Below are 25,744 nucleotides of genomic sequence, written 5' to 3' on the forward strand. Positions count from 1 at the left end.
TTACAAATATCGGCATATAAAGAACGGTCTTGGGCAGCGACAATCCGATTTGTAGCATGTATTTTTTTCATAGATAACAAGTCCCTCTATCTCAGCTTGTCAACCGCAAAGAAACTGCAGCACATCCTGTGCCTGCTGGCTGTGGTCGTCCGCCATCTCCAGTTACCGGCGCACCAGCGGGTCAGAAAAGTCCATATGGGCGCTGCGTTCTAGGCGGAAATTTGGCTTGCCAGTGACAAACGGGTCGGCGCCGATAAAGTCGTTGGGGAAGCCGATGGCAAAGGGCTTAACGTCCTCGAGGAGGGCGATCTGGGCATCAGTGAGCTTGATAGATAGGGCCTTGATGTTGTCGTGGAGGTGCTCGATTTTACGGCCACCGACGATGGGAAAGACGCGAGGAGCCTTGGCGCGAATGTAGGCGAGGGCGATGGTTGTGGACTCGACGCCGTGTTCGGCGGCGACCTTTTCGAGCGCAAGACTGATGGCGGCCTCGTCGGCCGTCTGCTCGCCGCCGGTAAGACTGCGCAGCTTTTCGCCCCTGGCGCTGCGTTCGGCCAGGGCCTTGCGGGTCTGGAACTTGCCGCCGCCGAGGACGTCCCACGGAGCAATAGCCATGCCGAAGTGGCGGCACATGGGCACGATGTCGCGCTCAAGGTCGCGCACGATCAGATTCCAGCGGCCCTGGTAGATACTAAAGGGTGTGCGGCCGTGGGCCTCGGCATACGTATTGGCTGCCGAGACAACCCAGGCAGGTGTATCAGAGATGCCTAAGTAGAGGACAGAGCCGTCGAGCACGAGAGCGTGCAGCGTGTCCATGATCTCGGGGATCGATGTGGTGTGGTCCCACCAGTGCAGGTACAGGATGTCGATGTAGTCGGTGTCCAGCTTGCGCAGTGACGCCTTGACGCTCTGCCGAATGCTGCGCCGGTGGTTGCCCTGGCTGTTGGGAACGTTTCCTGGGCCGGCTGCATACGAACGATAGTCGGACGTGAACTTGGTCGCCAGAACCAGGCTCTCGCGGTTTTTGCGGGCTGCCATCCACTCGCCTAGCCACTGCTCCGACTCCTCGTTCTGATAGTTGTTGGCCGTATCGATAAAGTTGCCGCCGGCCGCCACAAACGCGTCCAGCAGCTGGAACGATGTTTCCTTGTCCATGCTGCCCATGACCGATGACCATGCCGAGCCGACCGACATGGCGCCCAGGGCTAGCGGCGACACCCGCAGGCCAGACGTCGACGAAAGCACCCGCAGCCGTCCAAGCTCGGTCGCCGGCTCCGGCGCAGTGGGGAAGACGCTCAATGTGGGGAAGACGGGTTAGTGAGCTGGACTTTTCTTGCTTTTGTCGCTGGTCAGTCGGAAACTTGTCCCGTTTGCTGTTGAGAAGAACGAAATCCAGGAAGTAGCTCGACCTTTATATATACTTGTCGTATTGTTGTGTCCTTCAATCATTTCCAGCTTACATGACAGTTGTCCCTCCATCCTCCAGCGTTTCGCAGTCGGGTTTAAGATGATGTGGATGCTAATAGCGGACAGGATCCTGTGACTAAGACCTAACGCCGATCTTTTGGCAACTGTGCAATGGACATCTGCTAGGCCAATCGCCGATATCTGTGGCATGAATGGACCTCATGACGTAGGCATGGGGTGAACGTCCAGTACCACCGCTAATCCTTAAACAGAGAGGATGCTGGTGAGACACGGACGGGGAGATCTGGCCTCGCCTTTATGGACTGCTCACAGCCTTTCCCGTGTCGTGCTTCTGGTCAGTCCACAGACATGCCATACGAGCATGTCTTTATTCTTCCGTGCAACATTGGGCGTCTCGCCAGTCCGGTGTCGTCAGCACGGCTGCTCCAATGGTGACACTTCCTCTGTCGTCTGGCGGCCCGTCTCATTGGCGGAGATTATTTCTCCTTACCAATGAGGAACTATGACTTTTGGCCGTTAGCGTGTGGGGGCCCCAGCCTCATAGTTCACGACGCCCCTCCCTCTCGCCTGGAAATGTTTAGGCATTCGGTCCTGTATGGCGCTGCTCGTCGTTCCGGCTGTTCCGACTTTGGAAAGAAGGACCTCTTGCTCCTTGACGGTGAAAGCTGTACAGAACAACCCCTGCTGTATCTTAACAATGGGCGTTTAATGTTGTGACACCTTTGAGTGCAACTGGACTTGCTCGTGGTGTCTGTACGCCCAAGTCGCTATCATCAGCCGTACAATAAGCTCAAGGCTTGTGGCTGGAGAAGGTGCAACAGTAGGGTGCCGCTGCATATCTCGTGCGCCGGTCCTCTGCCTGACAGCCAGCTGTTCCAGTTTGAGGGCTTAGGCTCTGATGGCTATGCCTGCCGTGTATTTCTGCAGCTGCCATCCGACGCTCGTTGGGCTGCCATTGGTAGAGAGGATGAGGTCGCTAACACGGAGTTGATACCGGAACTCTCCGTCCCGTTGTGAGACTAGCCACTCTTCGTATACATGACCGCCATCCTGACGTCGGGGTTCGGGAAAATATGCCAGTGAGAGAAGCTAGCAGGGAAACAGATCTGGGCACATGTAGTGAAACGCTTCGAAAGCCCCGATGGCAAGTGGACGACCAACTGTTTTCAATTGTTGTACAAGTAGATAATGCTACCGGATTTTGTAAGGCCTTTGACAGGACCTTCTGCCATTGGCCGAGATTAGGCAGCGTCTCCGCTGTTGCCACTTCAACACACTGGCCGATCGCTCTTGCCTACCAGACTTGGCGCCACCAGCTAGGGGATATTGGGTATTGAGGGGAGGACGGAAAGGGAAAAATGGTCCAGGCAGACTTACTTGGTCATAATCGGCGAAATATTTGAGCTGGTCGTCTCACCTCTTTCTGTAAGATCGGCCCATACAAGTCTGGTCCTAGCAAAACGCCCTTTGATAGTCTGGCCGGCTGCCCTCCTGAGCGCATTCGCTTGTCCCGCTAGGCCTGATTCCCCGGAAAGACTAAAACTAAAGGCACCTGGCAAACGTCCTTCCTTTTCCCCTTCACCAACCTCATCGCCGCCTTCCTCAGCCGGTTGTCTCTCCTTCCCGTTCCGGCCATCGCACTTGCCCCCACAACACCCCGGCTATGACCTAGACGAAGCGAGTGCTTGCCTCCTGCACCTGTCCACGTCTGGAGACGGACCTAAGGAGGCTCTGTTTCCACCGCGAGAAAATTACCAGGGTCGCTTGTCTACATCCCACCTTGTCGTTATATGTCTGTACCGCCACAATCCAACACCACAGCTCCTAGGTTGGCCCGTCTGCTATTTCCGTGCTCGACGCCCAAGTAACAAAGATCTACGGACTGCGCCCTTTGCTACCTAGGGCGCCTGCAGCCCGCCCTCAATCCAGACACTGAGGACCATTGCGACCGCTCCACTGGACTGGACTGTGCCGTCCATCTTGTGTGGACCTTTGGAAAATTCTCCGGTCGTTTTACTTGTTCAACTTCTGAAAGATCCTCCAATTACCTTCTTCAGCACTCCCTCTCTTAAAGCGGCACCCCCCAAGAGACCGCCCTGGGCCACCTCAATTAATCTTTGTCACGCCTTATGTCTTCTCCCAGCTGAGGTGAAATTATCCCACACCTGTGGTATTCCTCATTTTCACTATTGCTGAAGCCAAGTGGTTACAATACGGAAGATCTACCCAATCTTACGAGACCAGTCCCGTTTTTGTTGAAACATTATACCGTCGACCCGCTTTCCTCTTGTCTTTTTGCCAGTATTATACTGGCTCACCTCCCCCATTCTCTTCTCTTGGGCTTGTACTCATTCATCTGCATGTCCCTCTCATTGTCTCTGGTATTGTCCTCGCCTCTCCGGTCCCTCTCTCCGACCCTTTGAATTACCGTCCTCGGTCCCGGCTCGGAATTGATATCTTCCCGGGCGTGGCTCTTTGCGTCACATATCATGCACGCCTTGCCTCTTTTCTTTGTATAATACGAGTGAATCCCTGCCAGACAGCAAACTGCGTGGTGACAATCTGGCGCCCATATCATAGTCCTGGGTCGTGTTAGTGGCTGGCTACACGGCGGATATCAACCTTAACAGCCCGGATTCTAGAACGGCGAAGTGGGCCTCAACCGAGGAATAAAAAACCAGGACACAGGAACATCTGGGAATCCAAGGACTTGCAGCTTTCCTTCATCCTCTTTTTACTCCCCAGGGCGGCCGAGGTAGACGCAGCAACAAATAGCAAATATGGCAGCCGTACAGCAATTGTCGACACCAAAAACGGCCACCTCTGTCCACAACGATGCTATGGACGTTGACCCAAATGCAACCGCAGCCGTCCCTGCAGCCACGGCGATCTTGGTACAAACAGCCTCCTCAACATCAACACCCACTCTAGACCATGCTACCAGCAGCAAGTTTGGAAGCGGGCCACAAAAGGGGGACACCCGCATAGTCGTAATCATCTACGGCCATGACCAGGCAGCAATTGTGTCGGTTTTTGCAGAGGTTCTGGGCAAACCATATTGTACGCGGCCAAGTTTCGCATCAATAGCATTTGAAGACCGGGGACGGGTTATCGGCATCAAGGCCAAGAATGCCAAGGCTGACATTGCTTCCCGACAACGAGACATCGTTGTCGCGATCAACGCACATCCAGTCAGTGTAGGCATGCCCCCGGACACTCTGCTGTCGTCTGAGTGCGATTACGAATTTCTCTATACCAGCACTCCTCTGTTTCGACGAGATCTCTCCCGCTTCATCTCTTTCACCCTCAACCAGATCAATCACCACGAAACATTAATGGCCTTGCCGCGTACTTTTTTCATTTCCACCACGTTCCCCGATGTCCGCGCAGCCTTACCAAATATCGACATTTTGACAGTCGGGTGCGATGCCGTCGAAATTCGCGTCGATCTTCTCAAGGAACCCTTGGGTGGCGGCCGTTTTGCGCCAGTACCTAGTCTCAGCTACGTGGGTGAGCAAGTCATGCTGCTTCGCCAGCATACTGAGCTTCCCATCATTTTTACCACACGCTGTACACGAGAGAACGGCCGCTTTCCAATGGAGGACCCAGAATTATTCTACGAGTATCTCACCCGAGCCATCCAATGGGGTGTCGAGTACATCGACGTCGAGTTATGGCTGCCTGAGAGAATTCGCAAATCGATCTACGAGCACCGCGGGAATAGTCGCATTTTGGGTGCCTTTCATGACTTTTCGGGCCTCTTCAAGTGGTCATCAGCCCAAGCCCAAGCTATATTTGCCAAGTCCTGCCACTATTCCGACATTATCAAGATGATCGCTACCATCAGTGACCGAAACGAAAACTTTGAACTCGAGTATTTTCGATCCAAAATGCGCACCGAGTATCCCGAAGCTCCTCCACTTTCTGCCATGAATATGGGTGAGCTGGGCCAGTTCTCGCGGACGCAGAATCACGTTTTCACACCCATAACGCACCCTCTGCTTCCAGTGATTGCCGCGCCTGGTCAGATGAGTGCTGCCGAGCTCAACATGGCATTGTCCCTGCTAGGTCAGCTGCCCAAGAAAAACATATACGGCATCGTCACCCCATCAAGCCGGATTGGGACACCACAGGCTCCTTTTTATGAAAAGTGCTTCAACGAGCTGGGCTTGCCCCATAACTTTGCCGTCGTAGAACGGCAACCCAAACTCAGCAGCAGCATCGAGGGCTGGTGCAATCAGAAGCATTTTGGCGGCGCTTACCTGAATCCGCCTGTATCATGTTCCGGTCTTATATCTAAAAGCACCTTCTTTTCCTCACTCGACGATGGTATGGGTCCTGTTCTCAGCGAGTCCGCCCGTGCCATTGGTATCGTTGATACGATTATAGTGCGGCCAGCACCTTCTTCACCGAATTCTGCCGAGGCCTCTGAGCCAGCGAGCCCATATCATTACCAGAGCGACTCGCTCGGCACCGGCACTGGGTTTGGTGGTGGCAAGGGTATCTTACCCCCGAGCACCGACCTCATCTTTGACAACGCATCGTGGCGCGGAATTCTCAGGACTCTGACTCGGGATCTTGCGCCGTCTGCATACTTTGACCGCACAGCCGTTGTTCTCGCATCGGCGTCTGACGATGCCGCAAGCGCAATCTTCGCCCTCAAAGCTCTTCGTATCAGCAAAATCTACACCGTCGGCTTCAAAACACCAGCAGCACTGGCTAGTGATCTCACCATAGAGCCCTTCAACTCCTTAGAAAGCTTGCAGCGTGCCCGCACCGTAGGTGCTCATGACGATTTCGCGTCGCCGTTTGTTGTCATCAGCGCCCTCAGTCCTGAGAAAGGCACTTTGGTTGGTCTTTTGTTGCGAATTTTTGGTTCAAATACATCGGGTCAAGTGCCTGATACTACCAATACAACCAGCCACAGAAGCAACACACGAAAAGTGTTCTTGGATCTTGCGCCCGATGGTTCCTCAGCTCGACGAAAAGGAGACCCCGGCGTTGTTGCCGAGCAAAGCGGCTTTGCTGTCTATGGCTCTGCTGACACTGCAGCCTTCACCACTGTTGAGACTCTGAAGCTGCTTGTTGGACAGAATGTTCCTTACAACTTTGTCCAGCTAGCTGGTGGACGAGGTCCCTTCTGATCGGCCTTTTATAGTGTATTCAATATTCGACTGCTGGGATTTATGAAGCGTCTGGGTTGAGTTTAGAGATAAAAAGGCGTTACATCATGAACAAATGGTCCCAAAATTTACACGAAATGCGAATTCTTATACGAACCCCTGGCATGATATCGCCCTTCGTCTACTATGGACGGTGCCCATGGACAATGCATTTTTGGTGTTGTTAGCATGCGCTTGAAGTTTCATAGTGTGATATGTTTGCATTTATCCAATACGTTGTCACACAATATACTCTGTACCTTGGACATTGTCCGTATCTTGCATATGCAAAGTTGACCCTTTGCGGTCCTAAGATCGCACGGGTATAATATCTGATTACAAGGGCGTATCAATTCCCTATACGTCGTATGCACGGCATATGCGAAAACTATACATCAAGTAGACGATTGTTTATGTATGCACGAAGTATACCCCTTAAAACGTACTTATGCACTGAATGTATGTACTCACAGTGCACCCCGATAGATGCATACCTATTTTTAGTATGCTGGACATGTACGGAGTATTCCGTAGACTCAGCAGATCAGCCGTACATAGTAGCTAATACCATTTCATGCCTGTACGGAGTACATGCTGCTCGTTTGTGGACACACAGTTTTGTCGAACGGACAAGGCAAATATGGGCGGGTGCACGGTTGTAGCTCTTACATAGTGTCTGACCATACTCTGTCCGTCGGAATGAGGAAAAATACAAACCGGTCCAATTGGAAAGAAGGTTGGTGTTGGCTGTTGCAAGCCACACTGGGAAAGGAACGCAAGCCATACGGAGAACGTAGTAGGTTGTAAGATATGTTGACCCCTGACATACAGGCCGTTCCTTTTCGGCACATATGACAGCCGGAGACACACCCGTCGAATCAAGGCAGTCGAGGCTTTCGAGACGGGCAAAAAGCAGGCAACTCGGAATCTGCCTCAATTCCGCGTGTCTGTCCTACTCCGCTTTCGTATGTCTGTCCGACATCTAACTGGCGCTAAAAGAGGGTCGACCAGTGTACTCGTAAGTGTTTATGATTCTTACATATGCGAGGACAGTACGAAGTATTGGCGACAGAAATACGACATTAAACAGGATGTGTTGTCTGCCTGGCCAGCAGTAGGCTCCCCTCAAAGAGCCGGTCTGCCATGTAAGATACTCGCCATCGCTCCTGCTCTCGCTCCCTCTCTCTTCCACCCCACCCTCAGTAATCAAACTTGCGTAATACGCCCCACGGCGCACAGTCCTGGCGACAGCGTCCTTCAACTTGCGCCTTCCCTAGGAACTTGCTGGGCTGCCACCCTCGCAGTCGCACATTCCTGGTATCGTCATTTGACCAGCCTCGGGCCTTCCTGTGTGTTGTGGGGCTCGCGTGCAGTCGGACTCTCAGAGCAGTGTGCACGGGCCATTCCGGTACTGTGTGTACGGAGTATTACTCCGTCCGCCACTGGCATGATACACGGAGGCTAGCCCTTGCGCTGTGGCTTCCCCCAATGCCTTCTGTTTTGCCATCCAGCCCCACTAGTCGCCATCCTTCCTTCCATTTAACAGGCACTTTGTCCTACGACGTACGCCCCTTCTTCGAATTCGACCCTCCATCGGCATCGCATCTTTTAGGGGATTCTTGGGACTTCTAGGGCCTCATCTTCTTTTCTGACCAACTGTCCTCCCTCTGCATTCGCCTCGTCTCTCTTATCTTTTTGGGCCTCGCATTCCTCTGCCTTTTTGTCTGTCTAGCTCCGTCCATTTTCAGTCGCATTCACACATACTCACGCTCACTCTCGCATTCATTCGCACTCATTCGCACGTTCCACTGGTTCCATCCATCCCCGTCTGCCCAGACTCTCGCATACAACACCATTGCTAAGTGGGCCCCATCAGCCTCCCCTTGCTTGCGTCTTCTCGACGCTAGGGCGAAAAAGAAAGCAAAAATACTTGAACAGAGGGCTGGGCTGAGAGTGCGAGACAAGAAGCGACTCTTCTGCGTCCTCTTTCGTTCTCTTCCCCACCGCTCTACGGAGTATGCACCATTGAATCGCCTGTTCAGCCCACGAGGCGCCAGTTTTCCCTCTAGCACCTGCAGATGGGGACACGCCCTCCGCGGCAATAAACTGATTTCCTGATGCCATACCTGCTCCACCTGCCATTCGCGCTGCCGCTGCCGCCTTTGTTGTGCCTCAACATTCCCCCCTTCTCCTGACTTTCTCAGCGTATATCACCAACGGCTCCTCTTCCCTCCCTCGACGACCCAGTTCGCAGAGTGCTCTCGTCGCAGCGAAGAGGTGCATTCTGTGAGCGTCGCCACTAACAGCCAGCTCCCGTCATGCAGCGCGTCTCAAGTCTGCTCCCGCTCTGGGAGAGGGCAAAGCCAGTCGACAGCACTGGAGACGGCGCTGCGAAGAGGGCCAGCAGCAACACCATCCCTACTGCCAGCAAGGCCAACCGACCATCGAAGAAATTCAGCTGGGCTGACCGTATTGGTCTCGGCCGGAGCCTGAGTGTGTCCCCGGCCACTGCCAGTACCGGCTCCATGAGGCCCGTGTCTGTTTCTGTCACGGTGCCTAGACAAATGGGACGGGAGGCTTATTGGCCGACAACTCTCGACCATGAGTGTGAAAAGGCGGCTCGCATCCTCAAATCATTCTGCAGTAGGCTTCATCCCCCTTCCAACATACCTTTTCCCTCTCCCTGACGCTCTCAGCCGATGGCTTCCTCGACGAAGCGGTCGATTCTATACCCACCAGCCCGACAAGTCGATCAAGCATCACCAGCCTCTCATCCCCGCGGTTTCCGTCTCGACGCTCAAACGACGCACCTCCAACTTCGCCCACAACCTCAGTTAGCACCGTGAAAAAGAAGATCCCACCCCGAGTTGTCCAGGAAGCCGTTGGTCTGGCTATTTTCTCATGCATGCGCTCCGGCCTGTGGATGTCTGGCTCTGGAGGCTCCGGCATTCTCATTGCCCGCAAGGCTGATGGCACATGGTCTCCGCCTTCGGGAATCATGTTGCATACCTCGACCCTTGCCTTTGTTATCGGTGTGGACATTTACGACTGCGTTCTCATCATTAACAGCGTCACCGCCCTCGAGATGTTTACACGCCCACGCCTCACACTCGGCGCTGATGTGCCTTTGACCGTTGGGCCCCTGACCACGGTCGGCCTACTGGAGAATGATTTTCGATGGAATAACGAAATGGGAAATACAGTATTGACCTACTTGAAGGCCCGAGGCCGCTACCGTCCTGCGCAGTTACACGGCTCGCTCGTCACCGAGCGCTCCAACGAGAATGAGCGGTTCTACTCAGAAGACAACACCAGTGGCGGCACTGAACCTATCGACGTTCTGGACATATTAGCTGGTAACATTGGCAAATCGGTCCCCGAAATCGTGCCCCTATTCGAAGCTATCAAGGCCGCTGAGGGCCGTTCAGACTTCGACGCGGCCATTATGGAACAGCTGTCTATGCAACCTGCGCCTGGAGACGCCGATATTGTCGACACGCCCGCGCTGTTACCTCCAACTTCGCCCAAAGCGTCCAACTTTGGACTGCTCGACGCTGCTGACCCCGACCCCTTTGGCATTATCGCCCTGGAGATGGCTGGCCTGGAGATCCGTGAAGCCGGTTCCAAGCACCGGCCCTCAAGCAACCAGTTTGACTACACAGCAAGCCCAACGAGCCCCACCTTTACCCATTTCAACCGTCAAAGTGCGGACGCCACGCTCGAGCATGGAAGCCGGGCCAGCTACATGTCTACTCGTACGCAAGCCACGTCTATGAACGATGCGTGCACGCAGACCGACGTGGCAGAAACTCCAGACACATCGTTCAGTCCTACCCACTCTGACGATGGCAAGGACGGGCACGCTTCAACGACATCAGAAAAGGTCTCCTCACCAGTGCCAGAATTGGCGCTGCGAAACTCGCCTGTTGCACTGGCGACGGCAAGCAGGGAAAGCCGCGTTCTGGCAACATCTGTTCTGCCGAGTGCGGGCAATGGCCGGCCGATAAGCAAAGTGATCTTGACGGTTGACGCTGGCATGAATACGCTGGAGCAGACTGATGGTGATAACGATGCGGCATCCCAATACTATGTTGCCGACGATCGCGACGCGGATGCAGACGACGAGGATGAAGAGACTGACGGTCTCGGCGACTGTGACGAGACCATCATCTCTGGCGTTGACGGCGCCGATGATGCAGAGGACGACGATGCCGACGATGTCGAGGATGACGAGGACGACGACGAGGACGACGACGTGGAGGACGAGGAGGATGAGGAGCCTGTGATTTTTGAAGTGGCCACCACCGCTGCTCGGCCTGTTCGAGCTGTGCCAACCACGGGTGCTCAGATTATCCAAGCAAAGGGCTCACTGGTGACTATTCCAAAACGGATTCCTCCGCCGCTGCCGCTGCGAAGCCCAGCTAGAAGATCTCGGGCTGGCATAAGCGATTTCGGCGATATGTCTGCTACCAACACCCCTTTCCGCCAGTCGTTCCAAAGCACATCTGCGCTCCTTACGCCGTCTGCGCAACCAGAAGCGGAGACGACGGAAGCACCGACAGCGCGGTCTGTCGAAATTGCTGCTTCAACACTTCCGACAGAAACAACAGCTTCTGCTGTTACCCTACCCGAGTTCATTAGCGCCGAGAAGGCCGTTCCTACACCCTCGCCCTCATCCACAGTCGTTGAGTTTAGTGCTACTGTGGCGAAGGAGGCAAAGAAGGAAGACAGCGTCGACTCTTCACCAATGTCAAGGACGACGGAGTTCACCGCGTCTTCGGTCGACGACTCTGACCGAGAGCCACGTACGCCACGCCTTGACGAGCACAGCGCAGTGGCCGAATGCGGCAGCCTCAGTGCTGTGAAGCCTGAGGAAGACTTGGAAGGAGAGGCACAGATGGGCCCTCCCAACTCGTCCACGATCACTGTGGTGTGAGACCACAAATGTACAACTACTTGCTTCTGTATTTTTTTGCGGGATGTCATAACGAGGCTTGGGGCAGGACAGGACAAGAAGGAGCTGAGCTGTGTCAGCAAGAGACGGCGACAAAGCCATTCGTCGAGGTTCAGCGTGGGCATTTTCAGTGGCGTTTAGTTGTTGGGCCCCCCAAATTCATGGGAGAGGGACGGATACTTTTCGGACAGGGAGCAGATGGGGCTTTGAATGCCTCGCCCTCGTCGCTTGTTTGTAGGCTTTCGCTTTGGGTATACCAGTAATAGGGACTGGTCTTGGTCACGTCTCCTGCGGTTTTGCAAGGTATTCTTAGGAACAAAAACAAAACTAATGCTACGTCAATGACGAGGCTCGTTTTTCTGTCATGAAGTATTAGAACAGAAATGCCTATAATCCTATGAGAAATGTGTTCTGTACATCGAATTACGTAAGCCACGTAACGTGTACAATAACATGGTGCATCATCATAAGTGTAACGCCATACCATTGTTCCTGTCAGATCCCAATATGCCTTTTGACCGTGTGCAGCTCTGGCCACACCGAACAACCGCAACGAAAGAGCCCGATAAAGCACCACTTCAAAATGCATCAAATTCACCGTCGTCCTCATCTCCAACCTCAGCGTTCTTCCGCGGTCTGCCTCGCTTTCGCCGCTGCGAGTTGGACCTTTGCCGCTTCTTCCGCCCGCCAGGAGTGTTGCCACCTGCCTTCCGCTTTCGGCCGCGGTCTTGATCGTCGTCGTCTTCCATTCCCGTTGGCGTTGTCGGGTCTTCGTTCATGTCCTCGCCTTCCAGCTTGAACTCCGAGTCCACCGTCAGGAGCTCTACCAAGCTGCTGCAGCGTGCTACCATGAGCTCCTGCGAGTCGAGACCCTTCATAATTGTACTCGTCTCGTCCCAAAACTTTTCACCCGTGATGCCCTGCACTTTGCTGGGAGCCCGCGTCAAGTCTCGAGACTGCCCTTTGGCCTTGTTGCTGTCGCGTTTGAGTCCGTACTGGCGGCATAGGTAGCTCCGGGCTTCCCATACACAGAGGAGAACCATGCACCCCGTGGCCAACTGTCGCAGACGGAGGACGTTGATAGGGTGTCGCAGAGCAGGGCCTAAAGGAAGGCCGGACGGTTCGACATGCTCTTCGCCACTCCCAATCATAACGATCGGAGCCGTCACGTTCTTTCGGTCATCGGCTGACTCGAAAATGTCCGACTCGATGGCCTGGGAAATCGAGACTCCAGTCGTGTGCACCAGCCTCTCCATCGTTGCCACAGTTGTCTGGAGCTCGCCCACTGTGACATACTCGAAGTAAGCTAGGTTCTCCACCACGAAGCGTGAAAATTCGAGGTGGTTTGGCATCGGTTTGGACACGTCCAACTTCCCCGGCTCAAAGTCCACTTGCCCACACATTTTCTCCAGGAGCCGGCTGCGGTTCTTCGACTTGCTGTCCTTGACCACATCCATGAGATGGTGCAGCTTAGACGTGAAAGGTTCTACAGTCGCTCCACGAACGTCGTGGATCACGTCTCGCTGAAACTGATATGCTGTGAGAAGGGCCTTAATGTACTCTCGCTCCAGAACTGTCTCGTACTTGTTGTGTAGTGCGCGATGCTCCCGGAAAGCTAGTTCGGCCATCTTCGGCATTGTCGATGTCTCCAGTGTAATCATCGTCACACCCGTTTCTTTGGGGTGGACGAGACCCTGTCGGCTGATGCTCCCAAGGATCTCCGCAGCAAGATAGGCTTCCTCGCTGACAGAGCCCAACGCAATCCTCGTGATGTCACTGAGGAACCTCTGGGTCGTCGCGCTGGCGACATCATCGTGGTTTGTGCCTCCCATAACTGTCAGTTGCCTCTTCTTATCAGGCCCATCTCCTGTACGGGCCGCTTTGGAGCTCTCTCCGCTGCCACCATTTGCTGCCTTTGCAGAACCTGAAGCTGTCTCTGACCTTTGCTCTTCTTTCGTCAGAAACTCTTTCAGAGACTGCATGATCTTGACTTCCAAGCTGGGATCGTGCTGGCTAAAGGCGGTTTGAAAAGCTGTGCATATGTTTTTCAAGACGAAATTGCGCGGCCAAGACTGGCAAATGAGACCAATGGCATCCAAGGCCGTCCTTCGGATGGCCAGGGGCCATGGGGGCATCGAAAATGGACAGAGAACGTCCACCATTAGCTTGGAGACGGACGTGACACCGTACTTTGGAAACTGGGCCTTGAACTTTTCCATCCCACTATCTAGGTCGCAGTGCTTCCCAGCCATGCCGACGATCAGTGCGTACCGGGAGAACCTGATGGCCTTCTTCTCAAACAGCGGATCTTTTTCGGATAGCAGCTGTTCCTTCAGCATGCCCTGTAGAGCAGACACAACAATGCGACCAAGGCCATCCAGATCCTTGAGCAGAACGCTAATCACCCAAAGGCAGCCCATAGTATCGTCGAGTAGTGTTCTGCTGACTTTGGGCACACTCTGCATCAGGCTAACGCGAACCTCTTCCAGGAAGGGCTTCAAAACACTGGGCAATTGAGGGAGAACACGCTGGTAGATGACCACGACTGCTCTGGCTACAGCCATGTCGTCGGCAGTATTGATATCCTTGACGCTGGCGATATGTGGCTTCAAAAGGCGAATCTGTTCAAAGGTGAACAGCCGCGGGTCCGCTTTGGCAAATATCATCATCAGCTGCAGGGCGTCGCGTCCAGATGGTGTTGATGGGTCGTCGGTGTCAGGATTGTCGATGAGGTCGCACATGATGGCCACTATGCGTTTGCAGACGCCAAAATTTGTGGCCGCGGCTTTGGCATTGGGTGAGAGAATTGCCTGGAAAACCTTGTCCAAAATAGGCGTCACAGTTCCCGTCCTGACTGTCTGCAGGATCAAGCCGACATGGTCTGTCAACGACGTCCTGTTCGCGGTAGTGTCCAGTCCTCCTGCAACCGATGCCGGTGTCTCGGCGAAAGGAGTGACCCAAACTTCCTCAATGGTCTGTCGGGCCAACTCCCGCACACCTTCGTCGGGGTCCTGGATACGGTGAAGTAGACCATTGGCTATGTCGCTCCGGATTTCCCTGGACTGGTTGCGCAAGTACACATCCCGGGATACCTTGATGGCACGCTTTCTCACACCTACGCCCGAGTCTATAAATCTGTCGATGATTGTCTTGATCATGGTCTCCTCCAGGTTGGGTCGCAGCGTAATGGCGCGACTGACGAGGCCGAGTGCAGAATCTCTCACCTGAACGGACGAGTCAGCACAGCACTCTCTGATGAGCCTGCCAATGACCGAAGCCGGATTGTCGAAGATGGTAGGGTCGATTTCCAGCACTTCCGTGATGCTTCGAAGACTCTTGCTCCGGACCGTGGCCTGATCGCTGCGCATGCCCATGGCCAAGATGTTGATAACATCATTGAAAGATCCACCAAGCGACGAGCGCAGCGTGACAATTGCGTAAGACAGTTTGGCTTGAGAAGCAGAAATCGCTCGGAAGCAGCGGGTACCGGATAAGCCTCGCCCATCCTCGATCATGACACGGAGCCGGTATGCGATCCGCCCCAATTCCCTGTTCTGTCTCTCTTGAACGCGGTTGCCACAACTCTTGCCGTCCGCATCTTCGTCGGTAACCACCATGGCAGCGGCTGCTTGTAAGCGTGCTGTGTACAGCCTGCAGACGCGCCCCGACCAATCGGCTACCACATATGATATGGCACTCCACAGATGAGGGTCCTGAGAGCTCCTGTCCCCGAGGTATTCCAGGGTGGATCTAAAAGGTCCGGTCCAGGACAGAAACTCTTCCGCTGGTGGCATTTCTGCGAGAGCCGCCGCCGATAGATTCGACAAGAGGTGGTCTAGCTCTTCGGGGCCCGTGGTCTCGGGCGAGTTGGCTGACTTATTGACAGTTGAGCGCAACCGCGCGAGAACAGCTCCTATAGCGCCCAATTCCTCCAAAGCCATGTTTTTGACCGGAGCAGGGATCTTGTCGCCTTCGGTCAACTTGAACATTGACAGCATGAGCAGCCGAAGAAGAAGCTCGGCAGCAGGCCAGTCAGGTGTTTCCAAACATGTTGTGAAATCCTCAACAAAGAGATCGAGAAGATTGCGGTACGGCGTATCGGCTGACTTGGAAGATGTCTGTGCTCGCTGAACAATGAAATTGATGACATATTTGGCGTGATAGTACGCTGTACTATTGAGGGCAGAAGCGACGCGTGCCAGCTCATTGACGGAAAGCTCATGCTCATAGGCGGCTTCCTCTTCAGACCCAATGGTGGCGGTATGTACGGGCGACGCATGGTCTGTGTCTTCGTCGTCATCGTCATCATTTTTCATTTCTTCATCCATTATCTGTGATGTCGACTTCGCTTTCTCGGTCACACGGCCAGTGCTAGCTTGGATAAGCCTCATGATGAGCGCCGACACGGGCTGTATACTCCTGCCGTCTGCCAGCTTGAACTGGCGGGCACTCTGCTTTCCAATGGGAAGCTTCTCGAGGGACGTTAGGATGTCGTCAAAGATACCACGTCGTTGGGCAGGAATCTTGATGAAAATCTGGGACAGCATATCCATGGCAGCCAGACGGAGGCCGTCAAAAGCTTGAACGCCTAATACCGAGTCTCGCTCAGTATGTGCGTTTTCAACAAAGATGAGAGACGAGGCTGAAAATTCAAGCGAGTTGACAACGAGCTCTGACAGATCAATGACAGAGACCAAGGAGGTCATGCCAGAAAAAAGCCGCTGGGCAGCCGTGAAGATGGGAGATATTGCCTTCTTCCATGGGGTTAGCTGCTTGAACCGAGCCTCGGTCGATCCAGAGTTTCGCAACTCGGCAATAGGCACAATGACGCTGTCCATGACATTTCTGAACAAGTCTACAGAGGCCTGAATAACATTCTCGGAGTAGAGTTGTTTGTCCTCTCGTCCGCCGGACATTATCTTCAACGACAAACGAGCTGCTTTGAGCCCCGTATCTGCATAACGCAACTGAGCGACCCATTCGTCGATCTCAGATCCACTAGCTTCATTGTTGAGTTTGAGATCGAGGGTTTCGGCTTGCCTCAAGACACCGTCACACAACCTCTGCATGTGCAGGAGATCCTCGACAGGAACATCCGCAAAACAGCCGAGAGTGATGGCTTTGTGAACGGTGCCTTGGACCTTTTTAAGAGCAGCATCAGTCAACGTCGGCTCCTCATCGCTTGTCCATGTGATCAGTGGCACAGCGGAAGGCTGCTGTGTCATGTTGGCCTCTGCCTCAAATACGCTCTGAAATAGACGCTGCATTTCTTGAAAAGCAGCGTCTGCTCTCTGTCGCTGGTCTAAATCGCCAAAGTCTTCCTGGCCATTATCATCCGGGATGTCCGCAACCATCTGATACTCCTGAGGGTTGAAATTCGGTGCAGGCGCCAAGGCGATCGTCAGTTTGGACTTGGGTGCTGCCATATCAGAGGTATTCGTCTCTGGCCGTGCCAGTGGTTCTTGGTCCCCGGAAAGCATATACTTGCTCGGAGCAGACGCTAGTGGCTGGTTTCCATTTGCCCCGGGTAGAGAGCTTTCTAAGCTGTGGTTTTGAGGCGCCTTGATCTTCGCTGCTGGCAACTGTGGGTGTGCGGGTATGCTAATAACAAAGTTGGTCGAGTTGCGAGCGTGAGACTGCACATTGTGCATAGCGGCGGCGGAGGATCTGACATCAGAAGGACTCTCTCCAAAAGCTGTAGAAACTGCGGGCTTTGACTTGGGGGGTGGTTTCGTCAAGGCTGCATGTATCGAGTCCGACTTTGGCGTTGTGTCGACATTGCCGATTACAGTATGATCTCCCGGAGACTCGGGGCTGGGATAGCGGAACGGTATGTCCGCTTTGTTGAATACCATTTTCGAAATAGGCAGAAGATTTTCTGCAGGGCCAGGAGTGGTCGGGGATGATGCAGAAGTGCTGGAAGGAGTCGTCGTTTGAGGGAGGGGCTTGAAATTGCTGCAGACATGTTAGAGTCGCACTGAAGAACGATGATGGTAAGCCAAATCATTGGAGTCTGGCATACAAAAGTGGAGTTTTGCTGGTCGCGATGAGGTGGTAGATGTCATCTAGATTGCGATCTGATGGGGGACTGGAAGAGCCTGAGATGTTCTTGTTCAAGGTGTTGAATTCCTGCTGCGAAACAAGTTGCGCCAATGGTGTTGATGCAGCCTTGGAGGCGAGCGTCGGAATGGGGATGACTCCTATTGAGAGCGCATGAAGTCAGAAGACGACGAATGAAGACGTGGGAGAACGTAAGAAGCGAGAGAGGAGAGAGAGATACTTGTTTCCAGAGGCGATATGGATGAGAATGGTGAATATGGAAGAGCTTCAGAGAAGGTAAACGGTCGCTTGAATCGCTGGGAGCCAGTTGCCAGAGACGGTGGCGGCTGCGGCTGACCTGGTCGCTGTTGAGGCTGAGACGGTCGTGAAGCAACGGAGGAGGACGACGCGGCCGACATGGAGACAGAGAGCGGTTCAGAGGCAGCAAGTCGAGATGACGGGGGGTTTGGGTCGAGCAGGAGAACGCTTGGATCGATCCCGTTCTGGTACCCGTTCTGCTGTGGCGGCTGGTGATGGCCCAGCAGGGCGCTTGGATCAGCCATGGCAAGAGCGAGTGTGACGGCCAGGGCGCATGGCAGGAGCGATCAGTTGTTTGTGAGCAGTCAGACGGCCGAGGAAGGAGGGACCGATGCGTCGCAAGAAGCAAGAAGGAGGGCTCGACAGGTCGGGAGCGCAAATCGCGTGGACGAATGGGGCCAGAAGAGCGCCTCTCCCTGCTCAGCCATGCATGGGTGCAGCGGTAGTACTGATCGGAGATGTGGTCGGGTCTGGACGTGCTGATGAAGCAGGGGGGCGCGACGAGGCTCGAAGGCTGGGTGTCGGGGTAAATGAAGGTTGAGCGGCTTGTCACGCCTGCTGCGATCCTGCTTAGGTAGTCCGTACAGGGAAGGCAGGAGGCTGCGGGCCAATCAAGCGTGTCTGTCGCATCCAATGGTGGCCCATGCACCATCACGGTAGCAGGTGCCTGCGGAGAATCGCTGTGGCGGCAGGGACGAGCCAAAGAAAAACCGGGGCCGGACCTTTGAAAAAAAAACCCAATTGTCTTCTGCATCTTTTGACTTTCCCGTTCGCGTCTTTCACGTTGAGCATAAGACATAGTCACAATGGCTTCCCTGGGATCATTGGTGTTCTGCACCGACTGCGGAAACCTTCTGCCCATGTCAAAGGGTTCCGATCGCAACAGGCTCGTCTGCCGCTGCTGCGGCGCTCACAACCAGGGTATGTCTTCTTGCGGCAGGAAATAGAAGATGGCACATGGGCAGAAAGGCCGAGATGCTGACCCTGCAGACCAATCGGCGTCGCAGACGATTGTCACCAGCTCCAACCCAAAGGACTTTCCGTCGCCATTGCGCCAGAAGCTGTCGACAACGCAGTCAGTTGAGCGCCACAAGGTGTCGACTGAGGCTGTAACCACAGAGACTTGCCCCAAGTGCGGTCGGACCGAAGTGCGGTTTACGACGGCGCAAATTCGCAGCGCTGACGAAGGCTCCACGGTCTTCTTCCACTGCGACTGTGGTCACAGGTGTGTTTCTTCCTGCTATGCGGCCAGCAGGCGCCCGCGCTGGATGGCATGGTCTTTGCTGACGTGCCGCTCTCTTACAGATGGTCTGAAAACAACTGATTGGGATGTTGGTGTGTGCATGACGACAGGACTATGTCGCTCATGCCATCCATACGTTTCCCTTCCTGTATGCATTCAGCCCGACACAAACTCGTGTACATACTTTTCCCGACGATCGACGCGACAAGGGACGGAACCGCCTCGAACCTCGAATATGGGACCAAAGTTCATGAAGTTCCAGGGACTCCCCGAAACTTTCCGAAACAAGCAGCACCTGTGGCGAGGCACAGAGGAAGCAACAAATAATAGACCCGACGAGTGATGATACCCGCCCATGTATGTGCCCAAACAGAGGAGGCAAATCAAATTAGAACAGGAAGCCCTACAGAGCTACAATACAAATTGTCCAAGCTGGCTCCGAACAGCAAATGTGACTAAAAAGACAGGCGCAATAACACACTGCGAGTTGATCGTCTCGCGCAATACTCTTTTTCTACCCCCTTTCGCCCTTTCTCGCCTAATTTACCACCGACTTTCGTCTAGGAGGCGGCCTGTGCCGTCTCTGGAATCAAGGCATACTCTGCCTGGCCGCCCTGCTCGTAGTCAGCCATGTCGAGGGCCACCAGGACGCTCTCGCGCACGACCGGCTCTTTGTCGTGGAGGAAGAGTCTGAGCGTGTCCTCGACGCCCTTCTCGTCGCCCAGGCTGCCGAGCGCCTCGGCAGCCTCATGCCGCACCATGCCGGCCTCGTCCAGGTTGCTCAGCGCGGCCGTGAGCGCCGGGATCGACGCCGGGTGGGACAGCTGGCCAAAGACAAAGGCGATCTCGTGGCGGAAGAGGGCGGACGCGTCGGCGAAGCCGCGGGCGAGCGCCTGGACGGCCGGCACGGCGGTCGGCAGATCGGGCGGCGAGGCAAGGTCGCGCAGCGCAAACATGGCACGGTAGCGGAGGAACAGGGGCTGGGCCGTGTCTAGCAGCGTGGCGGCCAGCTTGTCGATGGTGGCGGCGCCGTCTGTGCTTTCGGCTGACAACGGCGGCGCCGGGTCGATGGAGGCAAAATCGCTCTGGCGCAGCGTCTCGTGGCTGCGCAGCGTCGCGTTGTTGGCCCACTCGATCCGGTCGATGGCGATCTCGCAGGTCTCGCGGATGACGACCTCTTCGCCCGGACGATCGCGGAAGGCCCGCAGCATGGCCAGGTCCGATGCGTGGCCCAGCGCGCCCAGGCGGCCTCGGCCGCCTCGTGGCGACACATGACGTCCTCCTGCAGGTCGGCCAGGGCGTGACGCAGAGGCGGGCCGGCCGCGCCCACGTTGCCGGTCTGGCCCAGACAGTAAGCCAGCTCGTGCTTCAGCAGGGCCGAGGGCGAGCCAAAGGCCGCGGCGATGGCATCGATGGCCGCCTGCGCCGTGGCTGCCGAGGCGGCGTCCGAGGCCGCGGCGTCCGAGGCCTGCTTGGCCAGGTGCTTGAGCGAGAACAAGGCCCGGAAGCGGATAGGAAGCGGTGTTGCCTCGTCGCAGAGCGTCTTCCGAAGAGCGACAATGGTTGGGTCAGCAGCGGCGGCCGGCGCCTCGGGCTGCGTAGAAGTTGCCGCCATGTTTCGGGTATGTGGCGCTGGTCCAAGTACGATGCAGCAGAGAAGACTCTTGGCGGAACCAGGTTGCGAATAAAGCGTCCTCCTGTGTCTTGGTTTTCTTTTTTTTTTCTGGCGTCCCTTACACGCTCAAATAGGCAGTAGGCTTAGAAAATTAGCTCCGAAAGAATGCGCCGAGGGGCAACATATGATTTTTTTGGTGGGGTCCCCTTGCTGTGATAAGATAAGCATGTCGATCTTTGATTTACAGCTGAAAGGTGCGCCTTGGCGAAACAGTTGGCAACTCTGGCTATACGATGATGTATTGCTCCATTGTTGTGTCTCTTGGTCGTGTGCTGTGTGAAAACGAGTCTAGTTCTAGAGAGGCGCCAGAAGGTATGGTCATCAGGTCGATGGGCAACCCATAGTGTTGCCGAGTGCGCATAGATGACCACGGCCGTCGTCACGACCATTTCTCGGCTCTTTCTGAGACATGTGATGCCGTAACAAGGTTCGGGCTGCTTCACCCTGAGACTCGCAGGCCGTGCTGTTCCACAAACACCTGGCTGAGCTTGATCTGACCTCACTTCGGCCGAGACGGGAGTACGTGAGATTCGGATGCGAAAGCCAAGGCCCATGAACGAGTCAGTCAAAAAGACCAAACCCCTGGTTGATGCTGCATAAGTTGTATGTTCCCTCGTGAGAGCCAATGCTGTAAACCATTACCAACCCAAGACCCATGCACCACCCATGCTGTATGCCACAAACAGGAAAGCCCAAAGACAGATATAGGACATATACGAAATAAATGCAAGACAAGCCTCCGATTCCAAGCACGACAACCCGGAGTTGGCAATAGACAAGAAAGGAAGAAGTATGAGTAAGGACATTGAAGAAGAGAACCTCCGGGTATCGAAGTGCACAAAAAAAAGGAACAGGAAGAAGGAAGACGTCAGGATATCAGCAGCATCCCCGCCTCCGGTTGGCAGAAGGGTCCTGGCTGTGGTCGCGGGCACTGCCAGAGCCGTTGGGGTCAACTGCAATCTCGGGTCCAAACGTTTGGGGAAACAGCCAGCTGCGGCGGTCTCGGCCCACGCGAAAGCTTCCGCGCGCACTGGCATCATTGTTGACACCGCCGTAGCCGTAGCCATCGGCACCGGCGCCGGCTGAGTTACTGCTGCCGTCGCCGGGCAGAAACATGGCACCGGGCGTAGATGTGGCGGCAAGCAAGGCCTGCTGCATCTTCCGGTTTTGTTCGACAAGCTTGCGCGTGACGACGCGGAACACCTCCTCGACGCCCTCGCCGCTCTCGGCCGAGATCTCGTGGCAGGCATCCCAGCCGGCCTCCTGACCCCAGAAGCCGGAGCTTCGTTTCGAGCTGGGACTGCGCGGCTCGCCGCCCAGCAGCGGTGGTGGTGCGGACGTTGTGCCATGTGAGAAGGCCGCATAGCTCGCCCCCATTGCGCCTGCTGCGCCTGAGCCTGTCCCCGACCCTGCCCAGACGCCTCCCGAGCCAGAGACGCTGGCACCACCGATAAAGCCACCCGGACCGAGGCCGCCAGCCGTGGGCGGAGGGGTGCTGCTCGTGCCCGGAGCCAGGTTCTCGGCCACGTAGGCGATGCAGCGCTCAAAAGGGACTTCTCGCTTATGGGGGTCACGGGCGACAATGTCGGCCTTGGTGCCGACGACGTGGAGAACGATGTCGGCGGGGAGGTTTCGGCGCAGCTCGGTCAGCCAGATGCCCATCTCGGCAAAGGAATTGGCGTCAGTGATGCTGTAGCAGAGGATGCAGGCATTGGCGCCGCGGTAATATAAGCGCGAGATGGAGCGAAAGCGTTCCTGGCCAGCTGGTGAGGTAGAGAAAGGGGGTCAGCACATTCCAGGATCTAGATTGTAAAAAAGACGACGCATCGACAGAGAGCGAGGCAGGCGCACCAGTATCCCATATTTGCAGACGCACAACCGTGTCACTGTCGCTATCGACGACACGCTTTGTGAGAAAGCTGGCGCCAACGGTCGACGTGATCTGCGAGGGGTCGAACTGGCCCTTGCAGAAACGCGTTACCAGAGAGGTTTTGCCGACGCCCTGGGAGCCAACGACGACGATCTTGGCCTCGAGGGACGACATGTCGGAGAGGGAAGCGAGAGAGGCCGGAGACGAGAGCGAAAGGAGGGGCCGGAGAGAAGTGGAGAGAATGGACGAGTATCTTTTGTAATTGATGATGCGAAGGGGCACGACTCCGTAAATAGCAGTACACAAGGAATGGGGCCGGGGTGTGGTGGGCTGCTGGCTGTGGAGATGTGCGAGATTGGCTGGCACGAACCATGCAGGCGAAACGGGGACGATCGGGAGATGGTGACGGGACAGTGGCACGGAGAAAGAAGCTGTTTGTCTGTCATTTGCTCGTCCTTGTCGGACTTGCTTGCCGTTTTTTTGTTGGTCTTTTTTTTGTTGGCTTTCGGTTTCGCGTCTAGGTGGATTCTTCTGACGAAGAAGGATCATTTCCGGGAGACATTCTCTCCGGTCTGCCGTCTTCTCGAAAGTGGGAAAGGGTCTTCTTTCAAAGAGGTTCAGAGATGGGTGCGTGGAAGTCCGCTTGTCGACTGTTCATTGTCGTGATGACATTAAGAAGAATTAAGGTTGATGAAAGATACGTAATGGAGAGGGGAACAGGCTTAATGCGGAAGGAAGGATGACTCGCGCAAGCGCCAGTGGCAGGTAATTAGTGCAAGAGAATAATACACCTTTGCTGTTCTGGCAGTGCCCAATAGCACGGCGAGCAGCATCGCGACTGGCCCGAGAGCCTACACCGGCTGACTGGTTCGTAGCCAGTCGCATGCTGCACATGCATCCTGGTATCTTAGTTTTATTACGAGATCTCTTTATTCGGACTGGCATGCCGTTGCGTCGACGGCTGGCTGACTGACCTGGGGCCTTAGGTCAGCGCACCTATAGCGCGGTTCCCACTAAAAAAGGAAGGCGAGGCGAGACGGGTCAGCTTGGCCAGTTCCAGTTCCATTTCCACAGACGACCACGGCCGAAGATCGACTGATCGGTTGACGTGTATCCGATTCGACGGGCTCGCCGCCCATTTCCATCTTCTGCAGCTCTGTTTGCGCCAGCATGTCCTCGTTTCAGGGCGAGCCGCCGTCGCTGGACGAGCAGGCGCGGTTCGAGATCATCATGAAGCACGGCCACCAGGACCTCGTGCAGGCGGTGGCCTTTAATGCGTACGGCGACCGATGCGCGACGGGATCGGTGGACGGCAAGATCCGGGTGTTCAACCGGCATGCCGGAGGAGTATGGCGGCTCTGCGACAGCTGGCTGGCGCACGGGGGAGAGATATTGGAGGTGAGTTTGCGTGTTTGCGTGTTTGTGAAAAGGGCATCCCGGCCTGTTCGACAGTGGTTCTGCGAGAAGTCCTTTCTCCCCTCTCCCCCCTGCTCTGTGTGCTGACCTCCAGCTGCAATGGCTCCCCCCAACGATCTACCCGAACCTGCTGGCATCCCTCGGAGTCGAGGGCCGCTTCAAGCTGTGGACCGAGGACCCGGCCGCAGCACCCGGCCGGCGGTTCAGCCAGCGGGCCAAGGGCAGCAACGGCAAGGCAGCATACGAGACGCGGTCGCCCCGGTCGGTATACCGGTCGTTCTCGATGCGGCACAACGACGAGACGCGCCACACGAACCTGGCGCTGCTGGCGGCCGACGGGACATTGACAGTGCTCGAAAACGAACAGCCCGAAAATCTGGCTGACTACACCAACGTCGACGAGCTGCGCGTGTGTCCGCGACCACCACGCGGCGAAGAAGCCAGCTTCCGCGTGCGTTTCGATCCCAACCCGGACCCCTGCTACACGGCCCTGCGAGCGGGCGTGCGTGCCGATGCTCTGGGACTCGTCATCGCCGCCATGGATACCGTCCGGATCTACCGCACCCGCCCCATCACCACGACCTCCTACGGCCTGCAGGGTACCGGCCGGGCCTTTTATCTGGCTGCCGAGATCCGTGGCCATCGTGGCCTCGTGCGTGACGTCGCCTGGGCTCCCGGCAACTTCCGTGGCTACGACATCATCGCCACCGCCTGCCAGGACGGCTATGTTCGCGTCGTCCGTCTCGACACGCCCTTCTCGGCCGCCACTGATGGCAAGTCCTGGGCCGTTGCCGACGTCGTCAAAACCAGTGCTGCCGACGGCCGCAAGAAGCGCGACGCCAAGCCCACCTCAGCCCTCAGTGCTGCTGCTGCCGCCGCCGCCGCTGCTGCTGCTGCTACTACTTCTGCTGCCTCGGCCATCACGACAGATCCCGTTGGTGATGGCGATACAGCTGGTGTCGGTGTCGGCCATATCGGCGGCGCCACATCGGCGCTTTCGGCCGCCGTCGCTGCAGCCTCTAACAACGGCATGCTCGGACCCGACACGGCGGCTGACGGCATATCTGGGACAGGCTCCGGTGCTGCTGATGATGGCATCGTCGGCACCGATAATATCAGCTCCACAGCCACGCCCTTTTCGCCCGGGCTGCCTGTTCCCGAATCTGATCGCAATCCGGCCACGGCCCTCCACAACGACCGACGTGGGACCGGCGAACCCGGCCAGGTCCGACACACGGTACGCGAGCTGTCCAGGCTGGAGAACCGACGGACGCCAGTGTGGCGCGTGGCCTTTGACGACGACGGCCAGATCCTTGGGACTGTGGGCGACGATGGCAAGCTGCTGTGCTACCGTCAGACGCCGGACGGGGCATGGGCTCGCAGCTCGGAGCTGACCGTGATGAAGATGCGCATGACAGCCTCCTGAGGGGAGGAGGGAGGTGGAGTGGGAAAGAAAAGATACCGAGAGAGAGGACATATATCACGTGATCATCGCAAGGCTACTTCGGCATCACGATCATGTGACAGCAGGAGCCTCGTCCAACTATCACCTCATTTACAGAAGCTGAAGAAACAGGAAACAGTCGCGCCGCGCGTGTACAATACAGCTATACAGTCTTGTGCTATCCTGCTTTCATGG

General features: G+C 55.8%; 8 protein-coding genes across 8 annotated transcripts; 4 read left to right on the top strand and 4 right to left on the bottom strand.

Moving 5' to 3' along the window:
* Window positions 1-162: 162 nt before the first annotated feature.
* CMQ_2548 (aryl-alcohol dehydrogenase) lies at window positions 163-1,630 on the bottom strand (the record flags this gene model as incomplete). Its single annotated transcript, XM_014316626.1, has 2 exons — window positions 163-1,294; window positions 1,626-1,630. The coding sequence occupies 2 exons, from the start codon at window positions 1,628-1,630 to the stop codon at window positions 163-165; spliced, it is 1,137 nt and encodes a 378-aa protein (XP_014172101.1).
* A 2,578-nt stretch (window positions 1,631-4,208) lies between these two features.
* On the top strand, window positions 4,209-6,572 carry CMQ_3206 (dehydroquinase class 1; the record flags this gene model as incomplete). Its single annotated transcript, XM_014317284.1, has 1 exon — window positions 4,209-6,572. The coding sequence occupies one exon, from the start codon at window positions 4,209-4,211 to the stop codon at window positions 6,570-6,572; it is 2,364 nt and encodes a 787-aa protein (XP_014172759.1).
* Window positions 6,573-8,908: 2,336 nt separating this feature from the next.
* Window positions 8,909-11,526, top strand: CMQ_2518 (duf500 domain containing protein; the record flags this gene model as incomplete). The annotated part of the gene is made up of 3 exons (XM_014316596.1): window positions 8,909-9,233; window positions 9,287-10,548; window positions 10,939-11,526. The coding sequence occupies 3 exons, from the start codon at window positions 8,909-8,911 to the stop codon at window positions 11,524-11,526; spliced, it is 2,175 nt and encodes a 724-aa protein (XP_014172071.1).
* A 596-nt stretch (window positions 11,527-12,122) lies between these two features.
* On the bottom strand, window positions 12,123-18,146 carry CMQ_3166 (sister chromatid cohesion protein; the record flags this gene model as incomplete). Its single annotated transcript, XM_014317244.1, has 3 exons — window positions 12,123-17,499; window positions 17,567-17,744; window positions 17,825-18,146. 3 exons carry the CDS (start codon window positions 18,144-18,146, stop codon window positions 12,123-12,125), a joined length of 5,877 nt encoding a protein of 1,958 aa, XP_014172719.1.
* A 561-nt stretch (window positions 18,147-18,707) lies between these two features.
* CMQ_2680 (DNA-directed RNA polymerase 1 kda) lies at window positions 18,708-19,225 on the top strand (the record flags this gene model as incomplete). The annotated part of the gene is made up of 3 exons (XM_014316758.1): window positions 18,708-18,822; window positions 18,892-19,126; window positions 19,207-19,225. The coding sequence occupies 3 exons, from the start codon at window positions 18,708-18,710 to the stop codon at window positions 19,223-19,225; spliced, it is 369 nt and encodes a 122-aa protein (XP_014172233.1).
* Window positions 19,226-19,704: 479 nt separating this feature from the next.
* CMQ_3229 (deoxyhypusine hydroxylase) lies at window positions 19,705-20,759 on the bottom strand (the record flags this gene model as incomplete). The annotated part of the gene is made up of 2 exons (XM_014317307.1): window positions 19,705-20,393; window positions 20,450-20,759. 2 exons carry the CDS (start codon window positions 20,757-20,759, stop codon window positions 19,705-19,707), a joined length of 999 nt encoding a protein of 332 aa, XP_014172782.1.
* Window positions 20,760-21,695: 936 nt separating this feature from the next.
* CMQ_3112 (Ras-like GTP-binding protein) lies at window positions 21,696-22,863 on the bottom strand (the record flags this gene model as incomplete). The annotated part of the gene is made up of 2 exons (XM_014317190.1): window positions 21,696-22,582; window positions 22,671-22,863. 2 exons carry the CDS (start codon window positions 22,861-22,863, stop codon window positions 21,696-21,698), a joined length of 1,080 nt encoding a protein of 359 aa, XP_014172665.1.
* Window positions 22,864-23,859: 996 nt separating this feature from the next.
* On the top strand, window positions 23,860-25,531 carry CMQ_2917 (nuclear pore protein; the record flags this gene model as incomplete). Its single annotated transcript, XM_014316995.1, has 2 exons — window positions 23,860-24,087; window positions 24,200-25,531. 2 exons carry the CDS (start codon window positions 23,860-23,862, stop codon window positions 25,529-25,531), a joined length of 1,560 nt encoding a protein of 519 aa, XP_014172470.1.
* Window positions 25,532-25,744: the final 213 nt, after the last annotated feature.

This window comes from Grosmannia clavigera (assembly GCF_000143105.1).
Source record: "Grosmannia clavigera kw1407 unplaced genomic scaffold GCSC_144, whole genome shotgun sequence".
NCBI lineage: Eukaryota > Fungi > Ascomycota > Sordariomycetes > Ophiostomatales > Ophiostomataceae > Leptographium > Leptographium clavigerum.